Here is a 20,916-nt window from a genome sequence, read left to right on the forward strand (position 1 = left end):
TTTTAAAATCATTCTGCCAAAGCACATCTGTACAACAGTGTTTCAGTGTAAAAAATGAACATCAGTAATCTGCATCCTTTCAGTCTTATTAATTCTGAGGATACAGGGAGACCAAAATCAATGACAAGTTATGATGTCCCTTGTTTAGTGCTCTCCCAGTTACCTTTTCCTTAATAATGGGAAAAATCCCAATATTTTTTCCTAAATTGTGTCCTACTTGCATCTTTTGTGATTGACCTCAACTGGTATGGGAAACTTCCACAAGTACACTTACATTGAACTAGCTAGCTCTGACATTCCACACCTGTGATGACTTACTGTTGTAGTATGGAGCTGTGAAAATATAGTTGTCGTTATCTAAACTCCGTTTGTAGAAGCTGACTTCATAAGTTTCAGCGTTTTCCAACCAATCTTCTCCTGCCCTAATAAAAAAAAAAAAAAGTGATCAAAAAGAGATAGTTAGAGTCCCATTAAGGCTGTGCTTCAGGGTTTGGGGGGTTTATTTATGTTTTTCATGGGTTTTATTATTCATTTGAAACTAATGTGAGATTAATTCATATAGTCTTCAGACTTTGTCAGTTTTCACTGGTTAACTGCCAGGTGTAATTATTAAAAAAAGCCCCTTTGGAATAATAAAAAAAGAAAGCAGTATTCTTGGGATAACACAGATCTTGTCTCACCATTCTTAGATATGTTGAGACAAATGCAACTGCAACAGTGCTTGCTACAAAAAAAATAAACAAATCTTTCTAGCACATGGTATGTCTTCAGAAATTATTCCAAAATTTTATATCACTCATAACATCAAAACACAAAAGGAACTGATTTGGGGAGTAAAATTCATTGTAACTTTCCCATTTTGGGGAAACACAGAAAAACCTAAGATAAAAGTCTGATCTGCCATTTACTGGTATGGTGCCCTCATTGTTCTCAGTCGCAGATAGAGATGTCTACTTTATTATATGATCACTTTCTCATGCCCTTTTTGCCCTCTGGTAATCCTATATTCAAGTCCCTGAACTAATCGATCTGCTCTTATAAGTCCAGAAAAGAAAACCAAAGTCTACCACTTTACAGTATTTGCAATCTACCAGCCTGACAAACAATTGAGCTCTTAGGAGCAATTAGGGATTACCATGGCCCCAATACTACTACAAGGGTACTGCTTTTGCTGTTACTATAAAATGACTAGAACCTTGGAATACAAGGGCCTGCTACAGAAATAATGTTACAGATCAGACACACTTAGAATTGAAGCAAAACAATTAGACTGGAGGAAAAGTTGTTTCTCATTCAATAAATCCATTATTTAACATTCAAGTTTCAAAATGACCAGATTATACTGTTACCTTTTTGGGAATACTCTAGTAATTCCACCATCTGTAACAACGAATTGTGCAACAACACCATCACTGTGAACAAAAAATAAGATTTAAAATGAAAACTGACTGCAACTCTCACAAATTCCCATGTTGAGACTATCTAAATATCTAAATACCTATCCTGTGTAAATATTAACTGTGTATCTGAATATGCACACACACACATATAGTATTTTATTACCAAAGTGTGAAATGCATAAAAAAATACTTACAGAGACAGTTTACTCCAATAATTTTGGGCAAGTTCATTTGTAAATCCTGCATCCAGCAAAACTCTAATGACCATATCAGTATTACCTATCAAAAGAGTGTAGAGATTTATCTGAAATCATGACATGGAGTTGCATTAAATGACTAAAATGAAATTCTGATTTAAAATGATACAGCCACAAAATTGTGCTTTTTTTAGTGGACATACTAACTCTAAATTGTGGTATCGTAGTAGTATCATAGTAGTATCAGTCAGGGTTGGAAGGGACCACAAAGATCATCTAGTTCCAACCCCCCTGCAATGGGCAGGGACACCCCACACTAGATCAGGCTGGCCAGAGCCTCATCCAGCCTGGTCTTAAACACCTCCAGGGACAGGGTCTCAACCAGCAGTTATTTGCTGCTAGGACAGAATGCTAAGAGGAATTGTGAAAAAACTCTACCTTGGGCAGAAAATCCCAACATAATGAAGACAAAAACCAAAAGCACGTGATTTTGGCATAACATTTCTGATCCTGACTATTTCTTATTTATAAATAATTTCCAAAGTGAAAAAAAAAAAAAAAAGTGAAGTGAGAAGGATACTTACATGATGGACTGCTTGGAGTGTTTCTGTCGATAAATTCATTGAAATTTAACAGAAACTCAGTGTTGTTTTCTGATTTTTTTACATCATTACAGTATTCTCTGGAAAACAAAACAAAACAAAACAACAAACAAAATCCCTCAGTTTTCTCAGATTTCTCTCCTTTGTTACTGAAGTACATAAATATGGCTTAGCAGTTTTAAAGTCCAGGCAGAACTGTGTTACTATAATGATGTGGCTGGCACTACTACACAAACTGACTACCATGGCCAATATTGAATTTTGACTATATTGAATATTTCAGGCATGTACAGGAAATAAAGTGTTCAAGTGTCTGCCTAAATCTGAATTACAGGAAAATTCCTATATGGCATAGATTCCCAGAAAAAATTGCTCAGAAATAGTGCAGGCTTTGAAATGAGAAGATCATAGAGTCTGTAAACTAAACAAGAAAATACTCAGTGAATTTAGATTACTCCTGGCTTTAATTGCAATGGAAAGTACATATACTGCTGATTAAAACACAGCCACTTCATGCTCAGCTAAGGCTGGATTTATTTCAGGTCCTATACTCTGAAAAGCCTTAAAGGCAATTTTAAAAGGGTACATACCAAATGAGCATATAAACATATTTTGTTTTGACATATGCAAAATAGAGAAACATTAAGCTGCTGTCCTTTACATAATGTAATAAAATAAAGGAATAGATCATTGGGCAAGTCACTGAATGCAAGCAAGCACAATAAAAGCCACTGGGCATTTGGAAGACAACTATTAGATGGTGAGTGGCATTAAACAACTTTAATTAAAAGGCAGAAAGGATTCAGTACTACAAAAGGGAGCCCGTTTTTTAAAATGAGCTTTTTATATTAAATTAATTTTATGAACAAAAGAAGTCTGTTAAGTATTTCATATCAATAGGGTATCTTATTACCATTTACTTTACCATGATCCTCGATGACTAGAGGCAGAATTTGCCTTGCTGTACCAACATTCACATTTAAACAGAGCTGCTCTGTATCAAACAGGCTTTGTTCATGTAGATCAAGCCAACAGCTAGGGACTTGCTGGTAACTGCTAATTGGTACAACTGATTATCAATAACTTCGGTCCTTCAGAAAAATTCAATTAAACTGTTAAGTTGAGAATACATTCAAAGACAGACATCTGTGTTCTGCATATGAATCAATCTATTAACTGAAATAAAGCTATTAAGGAAAATTTAAAAGGATACAGTAATTTATAAAATAAGTAAGAAACACAACAGTCCTTAACTGATTGTGATGGTATAGCATTTCATTTTAAAGCATTATCTTTTAAAGGAACTTAATTTTTAAGAACTATTTAACACACCATGTTGTCCTTGCAAGTATGCATTTACAAGGGCAATGATGACTACAAAATTTCACATTAAAAAAAATGGGAATTAATGAATTTATTTGATCAGTTTTCAATTACTCCGTTATTTTTTATGTTCAGTAAATAAAAAATTAATTTATCCTTAAGTGACAGAGAGCTTTATCTTGAAGTTGGATAATGACTTGAGGTTAGTATTAGGGTATCTATTTTACAAATGAGAAGCTAAAGTACAAAGTTGTAAAATCTTAAAAGTCAGGATCATGAGAAATGAAAAGATGTGTAAGATTTCCATGAAAATATCTATATCAGATTTTGGAGCTTTCCTTGATTAATATAAACATACACATAAACATATTTACACTTGAGCAAGAAGACCGATCTTCTAAAATATGAGCGTAAATTAATAACTTCTAATTTACTTAATATTCATTTTACCAACATAAAACTTCATTAGTCAAGTCAGTATTTTGCAAATACCATTAATCTTATCAATTGCCTATATTTTGCTGAGATAATACTTATTAATGGGAAATTAACCAACCTTGGTGCTATAAATGTATAGCCAGCTTCATCAAAATGATCAAGCTTCAGTGTCTCTGAATCTACAAAGGTGAAGAGCAAACACCAAGTAAGCAAACTGGGTTTTTTACCATCATTTTTCTTCTCAGAATTTTTGACTAGCTTTTGCATGCATCTATGAATTCAGAAAGAAATTTTTATTCTGAGACAGTTTCCTACTAATATACTGTATGCTTCTCAGTATTTCCCAGTACAAGAGAAATTACTTATTATATAAAACACATAGTTAGCAATAAGGTATCTAAAAACTTACTTAGAGAAGATATTTCATTAGCATGAAAACATAAAAATATAGGAGATGTCTTCATTAGAATTACAATTTGACACAAAGAAATATTTGGGACACCATGTTGTTAGAAGATTTAGGAAAATGTTTCTACTGTTTTCTGAAATGAAAGTTTAATAGCCTCATCCATGTAAACATCAGTTCCAATGCCACTAACAATACTGGCTTTAAAAGCTGGTATCATTGATAGGACCAGACAAAGGATTAGAGATTAGCAACATACTGAAATGTGCATGAAAACACAAAAACATTTTACACCCTTTTATTTTTTCATTTTTGTTCCTTTCTATTGCAATGGTACCCAATGAACATGGGAAAAAAACCTGAGATGAGGAATACAGAGGATAATATCCAGTAGGAATAGAAATATAAGTGAAAAGTATCAACTGCAGTAAACAGAAGGAAATTGAGCAACAAGAATATACTTGCCCTTTTTGATTGCCACTATCCATCAGAAAGAGAAAGCAGGGAAACAGAAAAAAACAGGGTAAAGCAAAAGGGGTCACAAACCAATATTTTATTCAAACAGCCCCTTGAATAAAAATATTGTGCATAGATAGATCAAAGGTTCATTTTACATACAACTATAGGCTGGAAAAAAAGACAAACATCTTTGAAGACTGAAGAACACATCCTTCTCAATTAATTCTCAAGTACCTTCTATATACTGTGGCTATTTCAAGGGTCCGTTTTGCAAGTTGCATGGATGTAAGTGCAAAACCAGATGATGTAATTGATCAAGAGAATCATATTCACTCACTAAAACTTTAATTTTAAACTACTTACTGTTTGACAAAGTTACAAAATAAATTACTGATTATTATTCTACTTCATATGCAAGAGATGATGGCAGAGAACAGTGATATAATGCTAACCAACTTTTTTGCTATACTGTGCTTGTCAGAGAGATTCAGAGTGGTTTAAATTTAACTGCGTATTTGTTCAAGTTTATTGTAACACTTGGATAAAGTTAAAAGGATGTGATGGATTCTATTTTGTCTACTAGCTAGACTGCAGTTAAGCTACATCTAATAAATAAAAAGCATTTGAATACTCACAAGTATCATTTCCACTTATCTCTCCAGAATCTGTAAATGGCTTGAAATTAGTCTAATCCAAAAATACATTGCAAACATCCTCTAAAACTACTTGTAAAATGCAAAACAAAAATTCAGCTGCAAGCGCTTTCAGATTCATCTATCGCTATGGGCAGCAAAGGTAATTTGATAAATATTGCACTGTAACTACTGTAAAAATTACCCCCAAAATGCTTTACTATTATAGTCTGTATCACAGCATTTAGCTAATAGAATTAAAAAAAAAAATAGTATCCAGACCCTTAAAATGACAGCAACAGAGGATACACAAAGCAATGATTCTACAGGCACAGAGCAAGGGGGAAGGGATCATCAGTGGAACTGGGGAACCTGCACATATTCTATCTTTATAGAATATTTCTTGTACCTTGGGTGGTACAATGAGTTGGAATCATTGCTGCAGATTTTGGGTACATCATGATAACATCAGTGAATTCCACACAATTTATGAATTTTAAACACTGCTTTTTTAAAAGTGATCCTGAGACACAGGACAAAACCAGGGAACTTTCACAGTACTTACATCTGGCTTGTGTTATTGGTTCATCAATTTTGGCTTTAATATAATAAAAGCTGTATGATGGTAACACCAATGCCAAACTGCAATAGAAATTAGAGAAATAAAGCAATTACATTATTTGGAGCAGTTTTCCAATTTCAGCTTCTGTGTGTTTTGCAAGCAATTAACAGGTTAGGAACTTGAATCATGAGACATGACAATTATGTACTGACATACCATCCTCACACTCTCTAAAACCTGCTTTCACAAGTAGGTTCATGCTGGTCCTGAAGTTCTCTGTGTTCATTCTTATTTACACTTTCAAGCATAAATGCAATTTTTAATGGATAAGCAAGGAATTTTCAAATAATTGTAAATAATAAAATATTTCTTATATCTATCTTGTACTCACACAGCATCCCAAAGTAACACACAAAAATGATCACTGATTGCCTTTAAGTAGCATGTACTGATCTTCATGCATCATATGACAGTCTCCTTTTACTAATAAAACAGCTAGAGGTATTGATTAGGAAGGGTATCTGTCAAACTTTAATTCACATTATATTCAAGATACAAAATGTGGCAGCCACTGTTCTGAGGGCAGCTGCTGGACACGTGTGGAATGCATGTGTAGAGTAGCTGACCAATTCCTTAGCTGCATAGTGCAAAACAGTAACATTCCACGTGAGCAAAGAACAACATCCTCTCATTGGCACCCTTTGATTGGAACTCACTGCAGAAGCCACCTCCTGGATGTGCTGGCATCTCTTATTGGGAAAATATTTTAGCTTAGGTATGTGGTTGGATTTTAATAGTCAAGGGATTTATAATTAAGAGTATAAAAAACAGCCACACTGAGCAATAGACCCTTCAGTTAGGGATCTTCAGTTAGGGCTGCTAGGGACTTCTGCTTCTGTTAGTTCACTACTTTGTCTGGCAAGGGCTTTAGTGTGGGATACTGCAAGGGATATGCTCAGGACTTCTGTTAACTGCTTTGTCTGTTAAGGGATTCCAGGACTTCTGCTGTTAAGTGGGACTCTAAGACCCTGTAATGTTGGGGATTCTACAACACAGCAATAAAGGACTTATGGGAGGATTTCTGATATTCTCTGCCCTTTGCATTTCTGGAATCTCATTGCTATATGGCAACAAGGTTTATGCCTTCATTCACCACCCAATGGTGCCCATATCGGGAAGATAAAGAAAACAACAGCAACATATTTTCTTCAAGTCTTCATAGAATCATAGAAGCAATAAGGTTGGAAAAGACCTCAGAGATCATCAAGCCCAACCTGTTGCCTAATATCTAACAGGGGAGCTTAGCAGCGCTGCCGCTCCAGGAGGTTTGGCACATGCTGTTCTGAGTTCTGTGATGTTTGTACCTCTCACAATCCCCCTGGATAGCTCCATAACACTGTCCTTTGAGTGTGGTGGGTTATGCTGGCATAATGATTCCCGTTATTTTTTGGCACTCAGATGGTAATTAAACTCCAGCTGCCTAGTTCATTAGTGAATTTGGGAGTCCCAGTGGATGGGAGTTTGACCACGAGCCAGCGATGTACTCTTGTGGCCAAGACCATTCTGGGGTGGATTAGAACAACGGTTAGGTTGAGAGAGATTCTCCTCCCCCTCTACTCTGCCCTGGTGAGCCCACATCTGGAATATTCTGTCCAGTTCTGGGCCCCTCAGTTCAGGCAGGACCTCAGGGAACTGCTTGAAAGGGTCCAGCACAGAGCCACAAAGATGCTGCAGGCATTGGAACATCTTCCTTACGAGGAGAGATTGAAGGAGCTGGGACTCTTAGCTTGGAGAAGAGAAGTCTGAGGGGTGGCCTCATTCATGCTGATAAATGGTCACATGAGTGAGTGCCCAGAGGCTGGAGCCAGGCCCTGCTGGGTGATGCCCAATGCCAGCACAAGGGGCATTGATGGAAGTTGAGGCAGAGGAAGTTCCATGGAAACAAGAGTGAGAATTTTTCCACAGTGAGGGTGACAGGCTGCCCAGGGGGGTTGTGGAATCCCTCTCTGGAGATATTCAAGACACTCCTGGATGCATTCCTGTGTGACCTGCCCTGGCTGACCCTGCTCTGGCAGGGGGAGTGGACCAGATGAACTTTTGAGTTCCCTTCCAGCCCCTAACATTCTGTGACTCTGTGAATTTCTTCACTTTTGCTCTCCAGTGTACTTTTATCTGCTCAGATTTAGGTGTTGGGAGTTCCCCCCCCCCACCCGCATTCATTATTTATTGTTATAAAGTAGCATTGTTAGAATCAGATTAATTAAATTCTATGGTTCTCATAATAAATTCCAAGTTTTATAGTAGGAAGAAGCAACACAGAGCAGTAAGGATGAGGACCAGAGTAGGAGAGTTAAAATTAAACTCTGAGTACATTGTTCCTTAGTGTCTAATCTGTTAAATCTTTAATGTTTTTCCAGACAGCTTGGTTAAAACTTAATGATTCAAGACTCAGAGTGGTCCAGAAATGTACAATTAGAGACTAATAGTCGTAGTATTCTTAAGTTAATGTCTTGCAGCTGCTCTCTTCCAAGTTCCATTTGCAACTGGAACAAACTCTGGGATCGAAATGCAAAGATCAATAGCTGATAGATTTACAATTTGCACCAATAACTGATTGGAAAAGAGGAGTTTGAATGGACTCATGCTGCTGTTAAATACTACCTGAGCATTGATAAAATCAATCACAAGTTCCCAGTTCCCAATTCCCATCCATAATTAAACCTTTTGAGGCTCGCCTCCCAGTGAGCACAGAGGAAAAATCCAGAGAAGGGCAAAAGCATCTTGGTTTTATTTCTTGGGTAAATGATTGCTTCATTTGCTAAAGGTGATGAAGGCAGTGGAACATCTTCCCTATAAGGAGAGGCTGAGGGCTCTTTGATTGGAGAGGAGGAGACTTGGAGGTGACCTCCCACTCCAGGTGTGACCACTTTGCCCTCCCCACCCACTGCCATTTATAATCCCCCCAGGAAGGGCAGCAGCCCTAAGCTGAGCCCATCTGGGCTGAGGATCTTCCTCTCATCTCTGGTGAGTGCCCCTGGTGCACACTGGGTGATGGTGGTGGTGACTACAAAGGCCGGGGGGCCTGGTGGCCCCCCGGTTGTTAGGGCCAACATTGATAACTCCTCTAATAGCATCCATGGATGCTGGCTAGGGCTGAGCTCCTCTGGGTGGTATCTTGGCTGGTTGAAGCTCTTGCCCTTGCTCTGGTGTGGGTGCACCAATGGTGGTGGTGGAGCAGGGGCAGGAGCTGTTTAGGCAGGGGGGAGGATGGTGTGGGGGGAACAGGAGCTGCTTTGGGAAGATGAAGAGGGGTGGTGGGGGAGCCAGGGGGGTTAAACTAGATGACCTTTAGAGGCCCCCTCCAACTCTGGTAATACTATGCCTCTAGAATCTGGTTCCAATTCCCTTGCCACAGGCAGGGAGACCTTCCACTAGACCAAGTCAGCATCTTTAATGGAGATATATATACATATATATAGCAGCTATGATGGACTGGTGGATTTTGGATTTGAAGCTACCTTATTCTGAAGACAAGCTCTTCTGTATGTTGCCACAAGAAGTGAAATGATGAGTGAATAAAAATCATTGGCATAAGAACCATTTAAAATCCCACTGAGTTTAGGGGAAGGGTTTGGCTCTTTCAATACTACTGCTCAGCAAATGTCAGTCCCTTGTCTGAAGTGTATGTAGTGGAAACTCTGAAGTAAAGTCAGAACTCAAAGACAAGTTGTCTTACCAATATATTAAACTATGTGATTCTAGAAAGAAAACTCCATAATCCATGCTGAACTTTGCAGCTTGGCTCAATAAGTTTTGATTCAGAAAAGGGGCAGGAAGGATACTCCAGGAGAGTTGGGCTAGATGATCTTCAGAGGTCCTTTCCAAACCCTACCACTCCCTGATTCTGTGAGAGGTGTTTGTTAATGGCCAGATTTGCTTCCAAACACACTGAAGTACATGCAAATAAATTCTCTTGTGTCTACTGTAATATCTTTTTTTTTCCCCTTGAAAGATAGAATAGAATTAACCAGGTTAGAAAAGACCTCAGAGATCAGTGAGTCCAACCCAGCACCATCTAACCAACTAAACCATGGCACCAAGCACCCCATAAAATCTCATCCTAAACACCTCCAATGATGGCAACTCCACCATCTCCCCAGGCAGCACATTCCAATGGCCAATCTCTGTCTCTATGAAGAACTTCCTCACATCCAGTCTAAACCTCCTCTGGCACAGCTTGAGACTGTGTCCCCAGCCAGTCACCATTAAAAATCTCTGAACATCATTGTGTAATAATATTTTCAGAGTCACAAAGCATTTGCAATGTATTTTCTTTGAGATTATGTTAGTTTCTGTTAAAAATACATAGGGCTTTGCAAGTAAGTTCAATGCACATGAGAAGAGCTGTTTGTGGTCATTTGAGGCTGTGCCTTTAAGAACAAACACTGCTGGAACACACTGGCTAACATTTTCGGTACTAGAACCAAAACGTTCTGATATTCTAAATGAATTTCATTGGTTGATAAACAAAAATTCAGCTTTAGATTGTGGAGCAGTTGGAATTTTTTTTTTTTTTTTTCCTCAGTTCAGTTCGGTTTGGGAGTTGGGGGAGTTGGAGGTTTCAGCCTGTTCTCCCTGCCTGCTTCTTCTGCGAACTGCTGGAGTTGGCCTTCAGATAAGCAAACATTAATCCTGCATAGGCTTTTGACGCTTACTAACAACTCTTTTCCTTAATAACTTGCCTTTCTCTCTCTCTAACCCCTTTTTGGGGAAAAAGGGAGGTAGGGGGGGGAGAGAGGGGGTTCCAAGGAGGGGATCCCTCCCTCGGGGAGGGATTTTTGTTGTGTTATTTCTCTTTGCTGTATATTTCTGTGTATATATTGTAAATACCTGTATATATTGTGTTATATATAACCTGCTTTCCATATATGCTTGTAAATATATAGCTTTGCTCTTCGACTGAGTTAGCTGTGGTTTCTTACTCTGTGGAGGAGGGAGAGCTAAGCCCTCTCTCAACCTACCACACAGTTCTAGAAAGGTACAAGAACAAGAGGTTTGAGGTATCATCATCTCCCACGTCATATTCTTAATTTCTGCACTTGGATTTCATCACTATGTAACTGCAAAGGTTTCTAATGGATAGCTGCAGAAATTAACATTTCAAATGTTGTACAATTGAGCCATAAAAGAGATGACCTTCAATGATACATTTGCCATTTAAACAGAATGTAAGTGAGATTAGTAGAAGGCTATCACTAAATATTCAGCAATTCTCCTCTAGGGAAATCAGTAGCAGTATACCTGTCATTAGCAGTTACTGCTAGCAGAAATTGCTAATTAAAATTTATAATTTTATGTTTAATAGGTTTTATGTAATGTGAGTCCATGGATTTATTGCTGTATCTCATGCCAGGGAGCTCAGAAAGACTTAAGAAGTCAAATAAATTAAATGCATTTTTTTTTAACTGATTTCTCAATAGCATAATCTGATAAAAGTTTCTTTTCTTGCAGAGTATTAAGACAGAGAAAGTTCAACAGAAAAATAAGATGCTGAATAACAGATCCTACATTTGCATTCTCTTGTTAAAAGTTATTTTTTTAGTTGTACATACAAATTAATGTTTGCATTCTCATTGGTTGTACATCTCTGCAGGGGATAACAGAAAATGGGAGTGAGCTTGGTTGAGGACTAGTGTAATTCATTATAATAAAAGTAGTGTTTTGGTAAAAAAATTGACTCAGTATTTTTCCATCTAGTTTTGATCTCCAGTATTTTAGCTTTTCTGGCACTTGGTAAACCTTAATTTGTTTTGGATAATAGCAAGTTTCTACATTCCTTCTAATATTACAAAGCTCTGTGGTTAAATGAGGTTGAAATAATATACACACCACAGCTGCATTCAAGGTGGGATGTGTTCTTACCCATTACTTCATTTGTTCCTGCTGTCATTCATCAAATAATTTTTAGAACAATGGGTTCAATCTTCAACATAGATTTCACCTCAAAATGAGGAGAAACATTTTTACAGTGAGGGTGATGGAGCACTGGAACAGGCTGCCCAGAGATGTTGTGGAGTGTCCTTCTCTGGACATATTCAAAACCTGTTCAGAGGCATCCCTGTACAGACTACCCTAAGTGATCCTGTTTTGTCAGGGGGGTTGGACCCAATGATCTCTTGAGGTCCCTTCCAACCGCTAATGTACTGTGATGCTGTGATACTCTGATACATACAAAGTAGAATCAGTGCTACTTAGTTAAAACATTTCAAAAACAGATACGGATTTCAGAGATGACTGAGATTCTTGCCCCTAACATCTGAAATGAAGGTAGAGAAAGTCATGATATAAGTAATGATGTTAACTAAAAAATATTTGCAAAAACATGCCACATTTTTATTTAGACTAAAATATAGCATTTTGCTTCTTAACATGCATTTTAAGACAAGAACAGAGTGACAAAGCAAAGAAAAAAGTGTGAGGAGAAATCTAAGAGAAAGTATACAATTAAAGGTCAAAGTATATTACAATACAGGAAAACAGAGCACCAATCATAAAAAACATATGCGTTTTTCTTGCATACAGAATTACACTTGTGATAAATCTCAACAGATGGATGAAAGACTTTGGTTCTAGTCCTTGCATAGAGCAAACAATTCTGAGCTCTAAATCTGTAAAGGAATCCAGAAAATCCTGCAGGCCTGGACACCAGACAATATGTTTTGGACTTAGCACAGAAAATGTAATGCTAAAAATATTTTTAAAATGAAACGGGTAAGTAACTACACTAAAGAAGGTGAGGCAGGTCTAGAGGAGGGTCATGAAAATGATCAGGGGCTGGAACACCTCTGCTATAAGAAAAGGCTGAGGGAGCTGCGGTTGTTCAGCCTGGAGAATAAAAGGCTCCAGGGAGACCTAATAGCAGCCTTCCAGTACCTGAAGGGAGAATAGAATAGACTTGAATTGAATTAACCAGGTTGGAAAAGACTTTTGAGAGCATCGAGTCCAACCTACCATCCAACACCATCTAATCAACTAAACCATGGCACCAAGCACCCCATCCAGTCTCTTCTTAAACACCTCCAGTGAAGGTGACTTCACTACATCCCTGGGCAGCCCATTCCAGTGGACAATCACTCTTGCTGTGAAGAATTTCTTCCTAACGTCCAACCTAAACCTCCCCTGGTGCAGCTTGAGACTGTGTCCTCTTGTTCTATTGTTCCAAAGGCCTCCAGTGACAGGACAAGAGAAAATGGTTTGATGTCAGAGGAGATTTAGATTGGATGTTAGGCGTAAGTTCTTTAGCATGAGGATGGTGGAACATTGAAACAGGTTGCCCAGGGAGGTCGCTGAGGCCCCATCACTGGAGATATTCAAGGTCAAGCTCAGCAAGGCACTGTGCAACCTGATCTAGGGAAGGATGTCCCTCCTCAGTGCAGGGTGCTTGGACTAGGTGACCCTTGGAGCTCCTTTCTAACCCAAACCATTCTATATGATTCTGTAAGTCAGCGAACAGAAATCGGTTACCTGTAATCAGTGCCATTCACAGCAGTCCATGTATATGTTCTGTTCCCTTTATCAATGTATCTCTACAAAGAGATTGATGAAAAGATAAATTATTCTCTGTGGTTTCTATAAGCATGACCTTTTCTTGCAAAATACTTTGCAAGTTTGTTAAAAGAATGAGCTGAGCTTCAACTCCTTTACTTAAACATGTTCCAAACACATTATGCAGCAGAATCACCTATGGATTTTCTATTGAATATATGTAAATTACATATAAACAGACAAACATGACCTATCATTTTCCTGTTTAAATTGATTAGCTAGGGCTATGCAACAGTTTTTCTGTATGAATTTACTAAAAGGCTTTATCCCCTTTTTGCACATTTTGCAGTTAAAATGTGAAAAGAAAAAGCCTCAGAAATAATAAGACTTTGCTGGTAATTCTAACAACAGAACCACCCAGGATTTGTCCTTCAGAGTCACAGTACCACTGCCTAAATGTGTTTTGAGTCATACCTACAGGCACAGCCCGGCAATTCTGACTGTATAGGCACTCCGAGCTAAACTTACATGTGTTTCTAATCTTATTAGAAGGGCCTTGAATTTGTGAAAAATTTAACATTGAAGTGAATGTTTATTTTTAAATAACTGAATACATTAGGATAAGATTTACCATTCATTTTCTTTTTGTATGACTAATAATGGGATAGACACAGTCTCACAGTTCCCCCTAGACTTAATAATTAATGAACCTGGCTGACATCATTTTACTCTGTTTTCCACTTTGAAAACTGCAGTTTAATTCCAGCTGCAATATATTATTATTATTTTATAATCAGAGATTTGCAAGTATGCCAGCAAGGAAGTCCGTGCAGCTGTTGCATTGCAATATTACAATCATAGGTGAGAAGTGCCACAGGTATATATTTACACTAAGTGTGAAAAATCTCTATTGTTATGAAAAAGAGGTGTCCTTTTTTTTTTTTTTTTTTGCATTTATAATTTGAGCACTTCTCATTTGGATGCTGTTTTTCAGAACAGCATGACAGTATAAATAATTTAATAGTGAAAAAGAAAAAACAATCAAAGAGACAATTAAGGAGAAAGAAAACATGCATGTATCAGTGCCTAAAACCCTAATATATATATATAATATATATTTAATATAATATATATTATATATATATTATATATATAATATATATATATATTTAAGGTAAAATATGGATGAAGAGATTCCCATCCAAGTCTGTTTATATTTAATAATGTGCTTATACTATTATTGGCAGTATTGGCAGTTCTTCCAAACCAGGTGCAGTGACATGGGCTGCACACTTTTGTGTGCTGGCAAAGTGGAGGGGAAGGAAAAAAAGAACTGAGCTCATTAAAATCCTGTGAACATGCTTGAAAGCAAATTGAATGAAACCTCTCTTTCCAGACAACGAGCAGATCATACCTTCTCATACATCAGCTCCCATTTACCTTTGACTATGTCATTATTGAGTGGTCTGAGATAATTTCATGCTCAGGTGGTCATTGCCAAAGAACCTACTACATGTTACTGCAGTTTTTGTGACTCTTCAGTTTTCACCTTTCACCCTTCACTGCCCACCCAGCTGCCTGAATGTGGCAATGCTTTTGTTCCTATGGCATCTTCTGTTAGCTGGAAAGCGCCTTAGGCCTAGGGAGACTCCAGCACACCCCACCCACACTTGCCACAAATCCAGTCTCTATGCTGTAGTATGAGGTCATCTCCCAAGACAGTGCTAGGGCCAGCTGCAATACAAAAGGAAAGCAATGCATGCTTAAACCAAAGAGCAAAACAAAAAGGACATAAATTTTAAGCCTTGAGACTGCAACTGTCAGTTCAGAGCAACTGACCACATCAACCCTTTTATGAGAAAATATAAGAAGCTATCAAGTCCTAAGTGGTGCATGGCTCATGCACGGCTTATGGTCTAAAGAAGTTTTGTTCTGGTCCTAGCAGCCTGGAGCTGGGAGGGCATAATGGCTTCAAGTAGACATCATTGCCAACCATCTCTAGCTGCTCCTTTCTTCTCACAGAGAGGTCTGAATAGACAAAGAAATCTTGAACCATGATGCAAGGGAAGGTAAGGGGAAAAATAATTTCACTGGGCAGTTAAAACATCTAAGATCAAAAGACTTGAGATATTCTATCCCAATAATAAACTGGAATCTGGCACCCCCAATGCCCAATGCTGTAGTTGACTCCAGCATTTGCCAGTGTAAATTTTTTACTTCCCTCTTAAGGCAAACAGATGCAGGACCAGCTACTTCAGGTCTTTTTTACCACATCCAGAAAAATGAATGTGCAGCTTAAGATCTCTTCAATAACTTTCCCATGAATGCAATTTCTTGTATAACTCCAATGGTTCTATTGTATTTTTATCACCTTCTAGTTCTCCCTCTTCTAACTGCCTAGTCAGAGCCCTTTTCACCTGTAGGCTTGGAAAGGCACTCCTTAAAACAAGTTTGAAAATGTCCCAGCAAGTTCCTCCTTTCAGGAGCAGCTTATCCTCAGCATAGATGCCAGAAGGATCTTGGACTCTCCCACAGTGGGTCAGGAATGATCCAGTCTCCCTTCAGAACAGGGGAACAGGCTGGTTGTTTTGTAGACAGGATGGGCTCCTGACATAGGTGAGGGCTCTTGACATAGGTGAGGTAGCAGAGGTGGCTTGCCCTACCTGGCCAGCATGGCCCTATTCATTCACAATCGTTCAACAGAGACGACACAAAAAGGCACATCTTTGCCACACAGCAAGATTTCCCCATAGACTGTAAAGCAGCATTATAAAGCCTTACTTAGAAGGGATGAGATGAAGGCTGTATTGTGAGAATGCACAGACAAGAGTCCTGACAGAAGGAAGAAGGACTGTTGGTCTCTGCTTTAGAAGAAGATGGGGGGAAGTGAAAGGTAGCATGAAGTCAGATACAGAGGAATGTAGGCATGTTTAATGAGATCATGGGACTCCATGGGTTCAAAGACCATAACTTATGGGCTTGTTTTGCACCTGGACAATGTGTGAGGTCTGAGTTAAATTAACTATCTTCATAGAGAGAAAGTAGGAAAGTATTACTCTGCTGACTATATGATTATATGATTATAATTAACATCTTTTAGCTAAGATTATTTACAGCTATATTTGTCTGCCCCACTGAAGCTTAGGTTCCCTACTCAAGAATAGAATTTACAAGGTTCTACCCTTTCTGAATAAGGTATTACAAGGAAGATGGAGCCCAACACTGAGTGAAATTACAGAGACTTTGCAGTATAACAAAATACTATAACAATCTTTCTGCAACAAAGTCACAATCTTGTTAAAAGGGATTTGAATAAATACCCAGATTTTAGTCTATCTCCTCACAGGTGGACACGTGCAAGTCAAGTCTCTAATCTATTCAACAGCACCCATACCACAGGAATAAAAAATGCCTCTGATGGATGAAGATCTTGAGCATGGCTTCCTGTCCTCATTAGCACTCTTTTTAAATAACACTATTGGAAGTCAGCATGCTTTGTTAGATTCAGTGTGCATACTAAGGGACTGAGGAATGTTCATAAGATGTCCAGTTCTAGAGTCCTCAGTACTGGAAAGAGATGGACTTATTGGAGTGGGTCTAGGGGAAGGCCACAAAAGATCAGAGGGATGGAACACCTTCCCTGTGAGGAAAGGCTGAGAGACTTAGGGTTGCTCAGTCTGGAGAAGGGAAGGCTCTGGGAAGACTTTATTACAGCCCTTCAATACTCAAAGGAGGCTTACAAGAAAGATGGGGACAAACTTCTCATTAGGTAATGGTTTTAAACTGAGGGTAGATTTAGACTAGATATAAAAAAGGATTTTTTTATAATGAGAATGATAATAAGGGTCATTTCCCAGAGACATGGTAGATGCCTCAAGCCTGGAAACACTCAGGGTCAGGTTGGATGGAACACTGAGCAACCTGATCTCATTGAAGATGTCCCTGCTTACTGAAGGAGGGTGCACCAGATGAATTTTCATGGTCCCTTCCAACACAAGCTGTTCTATAATTTGATGATTCTACATATGTTTCCAGAAGTCTTTTGTGGAACCAAGTGACCATGAGCTTCATATTGTGAAATCACAGGATGAGACATGTTTCAGAAAAATTCAGCTCCATTCTCAGTTTCATCTTGCAAGGGTAATGTGCATTGCCACTGATTTTCACACACACAGGGAAATTTCTGCCATGTTTAAAGCAAAATCAGATTAGGAAATTAATTTTTTTTCTATATCAACATGAGATTAATCATAATCTTCCCTCAACACAAAGTTGAGGTGAGAGAACTATTCAGTACTGAGCATTACTTTTTATAATCTGGTCAAGATTTAAAGCAGTCTAAAAGTTGCTACCATCTATTACATATTGAATGGAATATGAGCAAGGAATGTGCTGATTTTAACAGAACAAAAATCTTTTAAACCCTGAGGCCTGATTTCCTGTCAATTTAACTCGATTAGATTCTGTAGCTTATATGTTGTGAGAAGGAGGATCTCTGCACTGCACCATTCTGCCATTTAAGTACAAACAGCAGAGCTATTTTTGAGATGTCAGTGTAACAGGACATGAGCAGGAAAGGGCAGCTAATATTACACATGAAAAAATAACTACAGGATCTCAAGTCATTCTGCTGAATAGTGTTATGGTGTAGTGTCTGCTCGATGTTATATGTGCTTCATATTCCTCTGATAAGTCATTAAATTGTTCTGGGGTTTTTTGGTGGGTTTTGTTGTTGTTTTTGTTGTTTTTTCAAGCTGTGTTACATTCCAAGTAAAAGCTTTACAAAGCTGTTGTAGAATTGCAACTGTGAGAAATGCACCTTTGGCACATCAGTCATAATTTATTCCTGTTGAGATCTCCAAGAAATAGAGCATACATGCAAAGATCCATACCATACCACATTTCCTATTGCTAGAAAATGTGCCTTATTAGAAATAAAATCTTTAGTAGGAATTAGCATTTTGGACAATAAAATAAAGAACACAACAAGCTATTCAGAAAGCACAAGTGCATAATATAAGATGAATTTGCTTATCCCAGATAGTTTTATTTATGGCATACAAATGTCATTTTTTTCTCATTATTTTCTTCCCATTCAACCACAACATAAACTACCAAACCCATGCCCACACGTCTCTGCAAGAAAACTAAGTACTTTGTTTGGGTATTCATGCACAGAAGTAGGCTGGGTCCATTTCTTGGTCAACAGAATGTAAGACCTCATCAACAACTGACTGATTAATGATGCATCAAAGAAACCAAGAAACAAAACAATTCTTCTTTTCATGAGGACATAATTTCTTTCACTATAAGCCAGTAAAGCTAGCAGTCTAGAGGGGAAAAAATGATACAAACTGACATTACAAAATGAAAACCTTTTCACCATTTCAGTTTTTTTTACAGGTTTTGTTTGTTCCTGTAAGTGCAATTGCATGTATTCCTATCTTACCTCATCTTGGGACTTGACCAGCGTTTCAAATGTTTTTTCTCCACTTTCTCCATCTATCATTTTTTTCCGAATCTATTGTCAAGGAAGAATAAGTAAAAACAAGCAAACAAAAAAACTAGCACTGCATGCAACAAGAACAATCTTTTCAGTGATTCAAAATACTTCATAGGAACACAGAAAATAGTGATGCATATGAAAGACTTAGCCCTTAAAATGAAGTGAAGTTTACAGTTTTCAGATTTTTATGACTAGAAGTTGCTTTATCCAAATACCTACTGAATCAACAGTTAGGAACAATACTTCTGGTATACTTAGCAAGACCACCCCTCCATGTTGCTAAGGGCAATAGCAAGAGTATGAATTCAGTGTGGATGAGGAGTTTTGTCCAGCATTTTTTGTGCTTTGCAGCAAGATCCTGGTAGCAGTAGTGAGTCACAAAACCTTTTTTTTTTTTTACAGTCTGAGAGTAATTCCTCTCTGAAGCAGGCTTTTCAGAGAAACTTAAGGCAGAACTTAACAGATACCAAGAAATGCTGATTAGTGTCATTTTGAATGAACAATTTAAAACAAAGTGGAAAAAAAATGATAAAAGATGATAAAACGTTCAAAACTCCTCTGTTTTATTTCACAAACTAATAATCTATTTTTTAAAAAAATCCACTATTTCAATTTATTAACAATGAGTAATTAAATTTGGTGCTGATAACACTAAGGTCACGGGTTTGATCCCCCTATGGGCCAATGCCGAACGTTTTTGAGCCACTCTCCATTTTGGACGTGGCACTTGGTGCCTTGGTTTAGAAGTCATGAGGTCTTGGGTGACAGGTTGCACTTGATGATCTTTGAGGTCTTTTCCAACCTTATTGATTCTACGATTCTTTGATTTGTTGTCAATAGTAAGCTTTTTTAGTTCTCTCACCACAGCAGTAAACTTGCCTTAGTGAAAGACAGAGAAGTACTTTTAAAATAGTTCAGGTAACATATGAATATCCTAATAAAAACTGTTCTGCCCTGAAAAAACATTACAAGCCTCCTCCCCAGGAATTGCTACTTTGCAAAGAAAAAATAAAATAAAATAGCAATCATACTGTCTCAAAATCAGAGGAATATAATACATTATTCTTGCCTATGAGTAATACCAGGTCTCAATTTGTTTCAATATAACTTTGTCTCTCTTTATAAAGTCATTATCTTGACAAATTTTAAATTGAAATTTATGGTGAAATAATTCCCCATTCAAAATCTAGACCATTTATTGTTTTTCAGTTATTATACAGTGAAATAAAAGCAGCAACAGGTACCAAGAAACCAGGCAATCTCACCTCAACTTTAATATCATTTTCCAGTTCAGCATCTAGAAAATCCAGTGTGACAGGCTCCTGGGATTTAGGATTCTGGAGTAGAAGATAGTTAATGATCAAATAATAAAGACTGAGTGCTGTAATGTACAAATCATTCTAATCCCTTCATTTCAAAGTAAACTACTTAACTGGGCTTACTTACCTATCTATTTTAATCTCTTACAGCATGATGAATTACTAGTGGCCTTTTCTCATTCATTTTACTTCATTAGAGTAGTTAATTGGGAAAGTGAAAATCAAATTAACACTAATGGCCAGTGTCAGTCTACAGTCTGTTGTCTGTTATCATGCTGGGAAGCTGCTTCCCCTACTGCTGAGATATCACAGATTATAAGGGTGGGAGAAGACACATCAGAGGAAGCTTCAGATATGAATTCCCAAGAAGGGAATCAGAAATCTTGGACAGTTTTCCAATTGACCAGTAACATGGGGACACTGAACTCTTTTGCAGTTTTGCCAAAAGCAGGCTACAGACTTGCTGTGACGAGGTGGGAATGGACTTCAGTTCAAGATTCAAAGAGGTAGTAATTACAGCAAATTAT

General features: G+C 37.8%; 1 protein-coding gene across 2 annotated transcripts in view; it reads right to left on the reverse strand.

Annotated features, from left to right (window-relative positions):
* CACNA2D1 (calcium voltage-gated channel auxiliary subunit alpha2delta 1) overlaps window positions 1-20,916 on the reverse strand; it is a 361,672-nt gene that overhangs the window by 24,271 nt on the left and 316,485 nt on the right. For both annotated transcript variants that reach the window (XM_054179081.1, XM_054179082.1), the window contains 9 exons: window positions 20,336-20,407; window positions 19,014-19,085; window positions 13,544-13,605; window positions 6,023-6,099; window positions 4,079-4,139; window positions 2,182-2,279; window positions 1,595-1,679; window positions 1,350-1,412; window positions 319-422 (listed from right to left, as the gene is read on the reverse strand). In XM_054179081.1, coding sequence (XP_054035056.1) covers window positions 319-422; window positions 1,350-1,412; window positions 1,595-1,679; window positions 2,182-2,279; window positions 4,079-4,139; window positions 6,023-6,099; window positions 13,544-13,605; window positions 19,014-19,085; window positions 20,336-20,407 — 694 coding nt within the window. The remainder of the gene's footprint in view (window positions 1-318; window positions 423-1,349; window positions 1,413-1,594; window positions 1,680-2,181; window positions 2,280-4,078; window positions 4,140-6,022; window positions 6,100-13,543; window positions 13,606-19,013; window positions 19,086-20,335; window positions 20,408-20,916) is intronic.

This window comes from Dryobates pubescens, chromosome Z (assembly GCF_014839835.1).
Source record: "Dryobates pubescens isolate bDryPub1 chromosome Z, bDryPub1.pri, whole genome shotgun sequence".
NCBI classification, from domain to species: Eukaryota; Metazoa; Chordata; class Aves; order Piciformes; family Picidae; genus Dryobates; species Dryobates pubescens.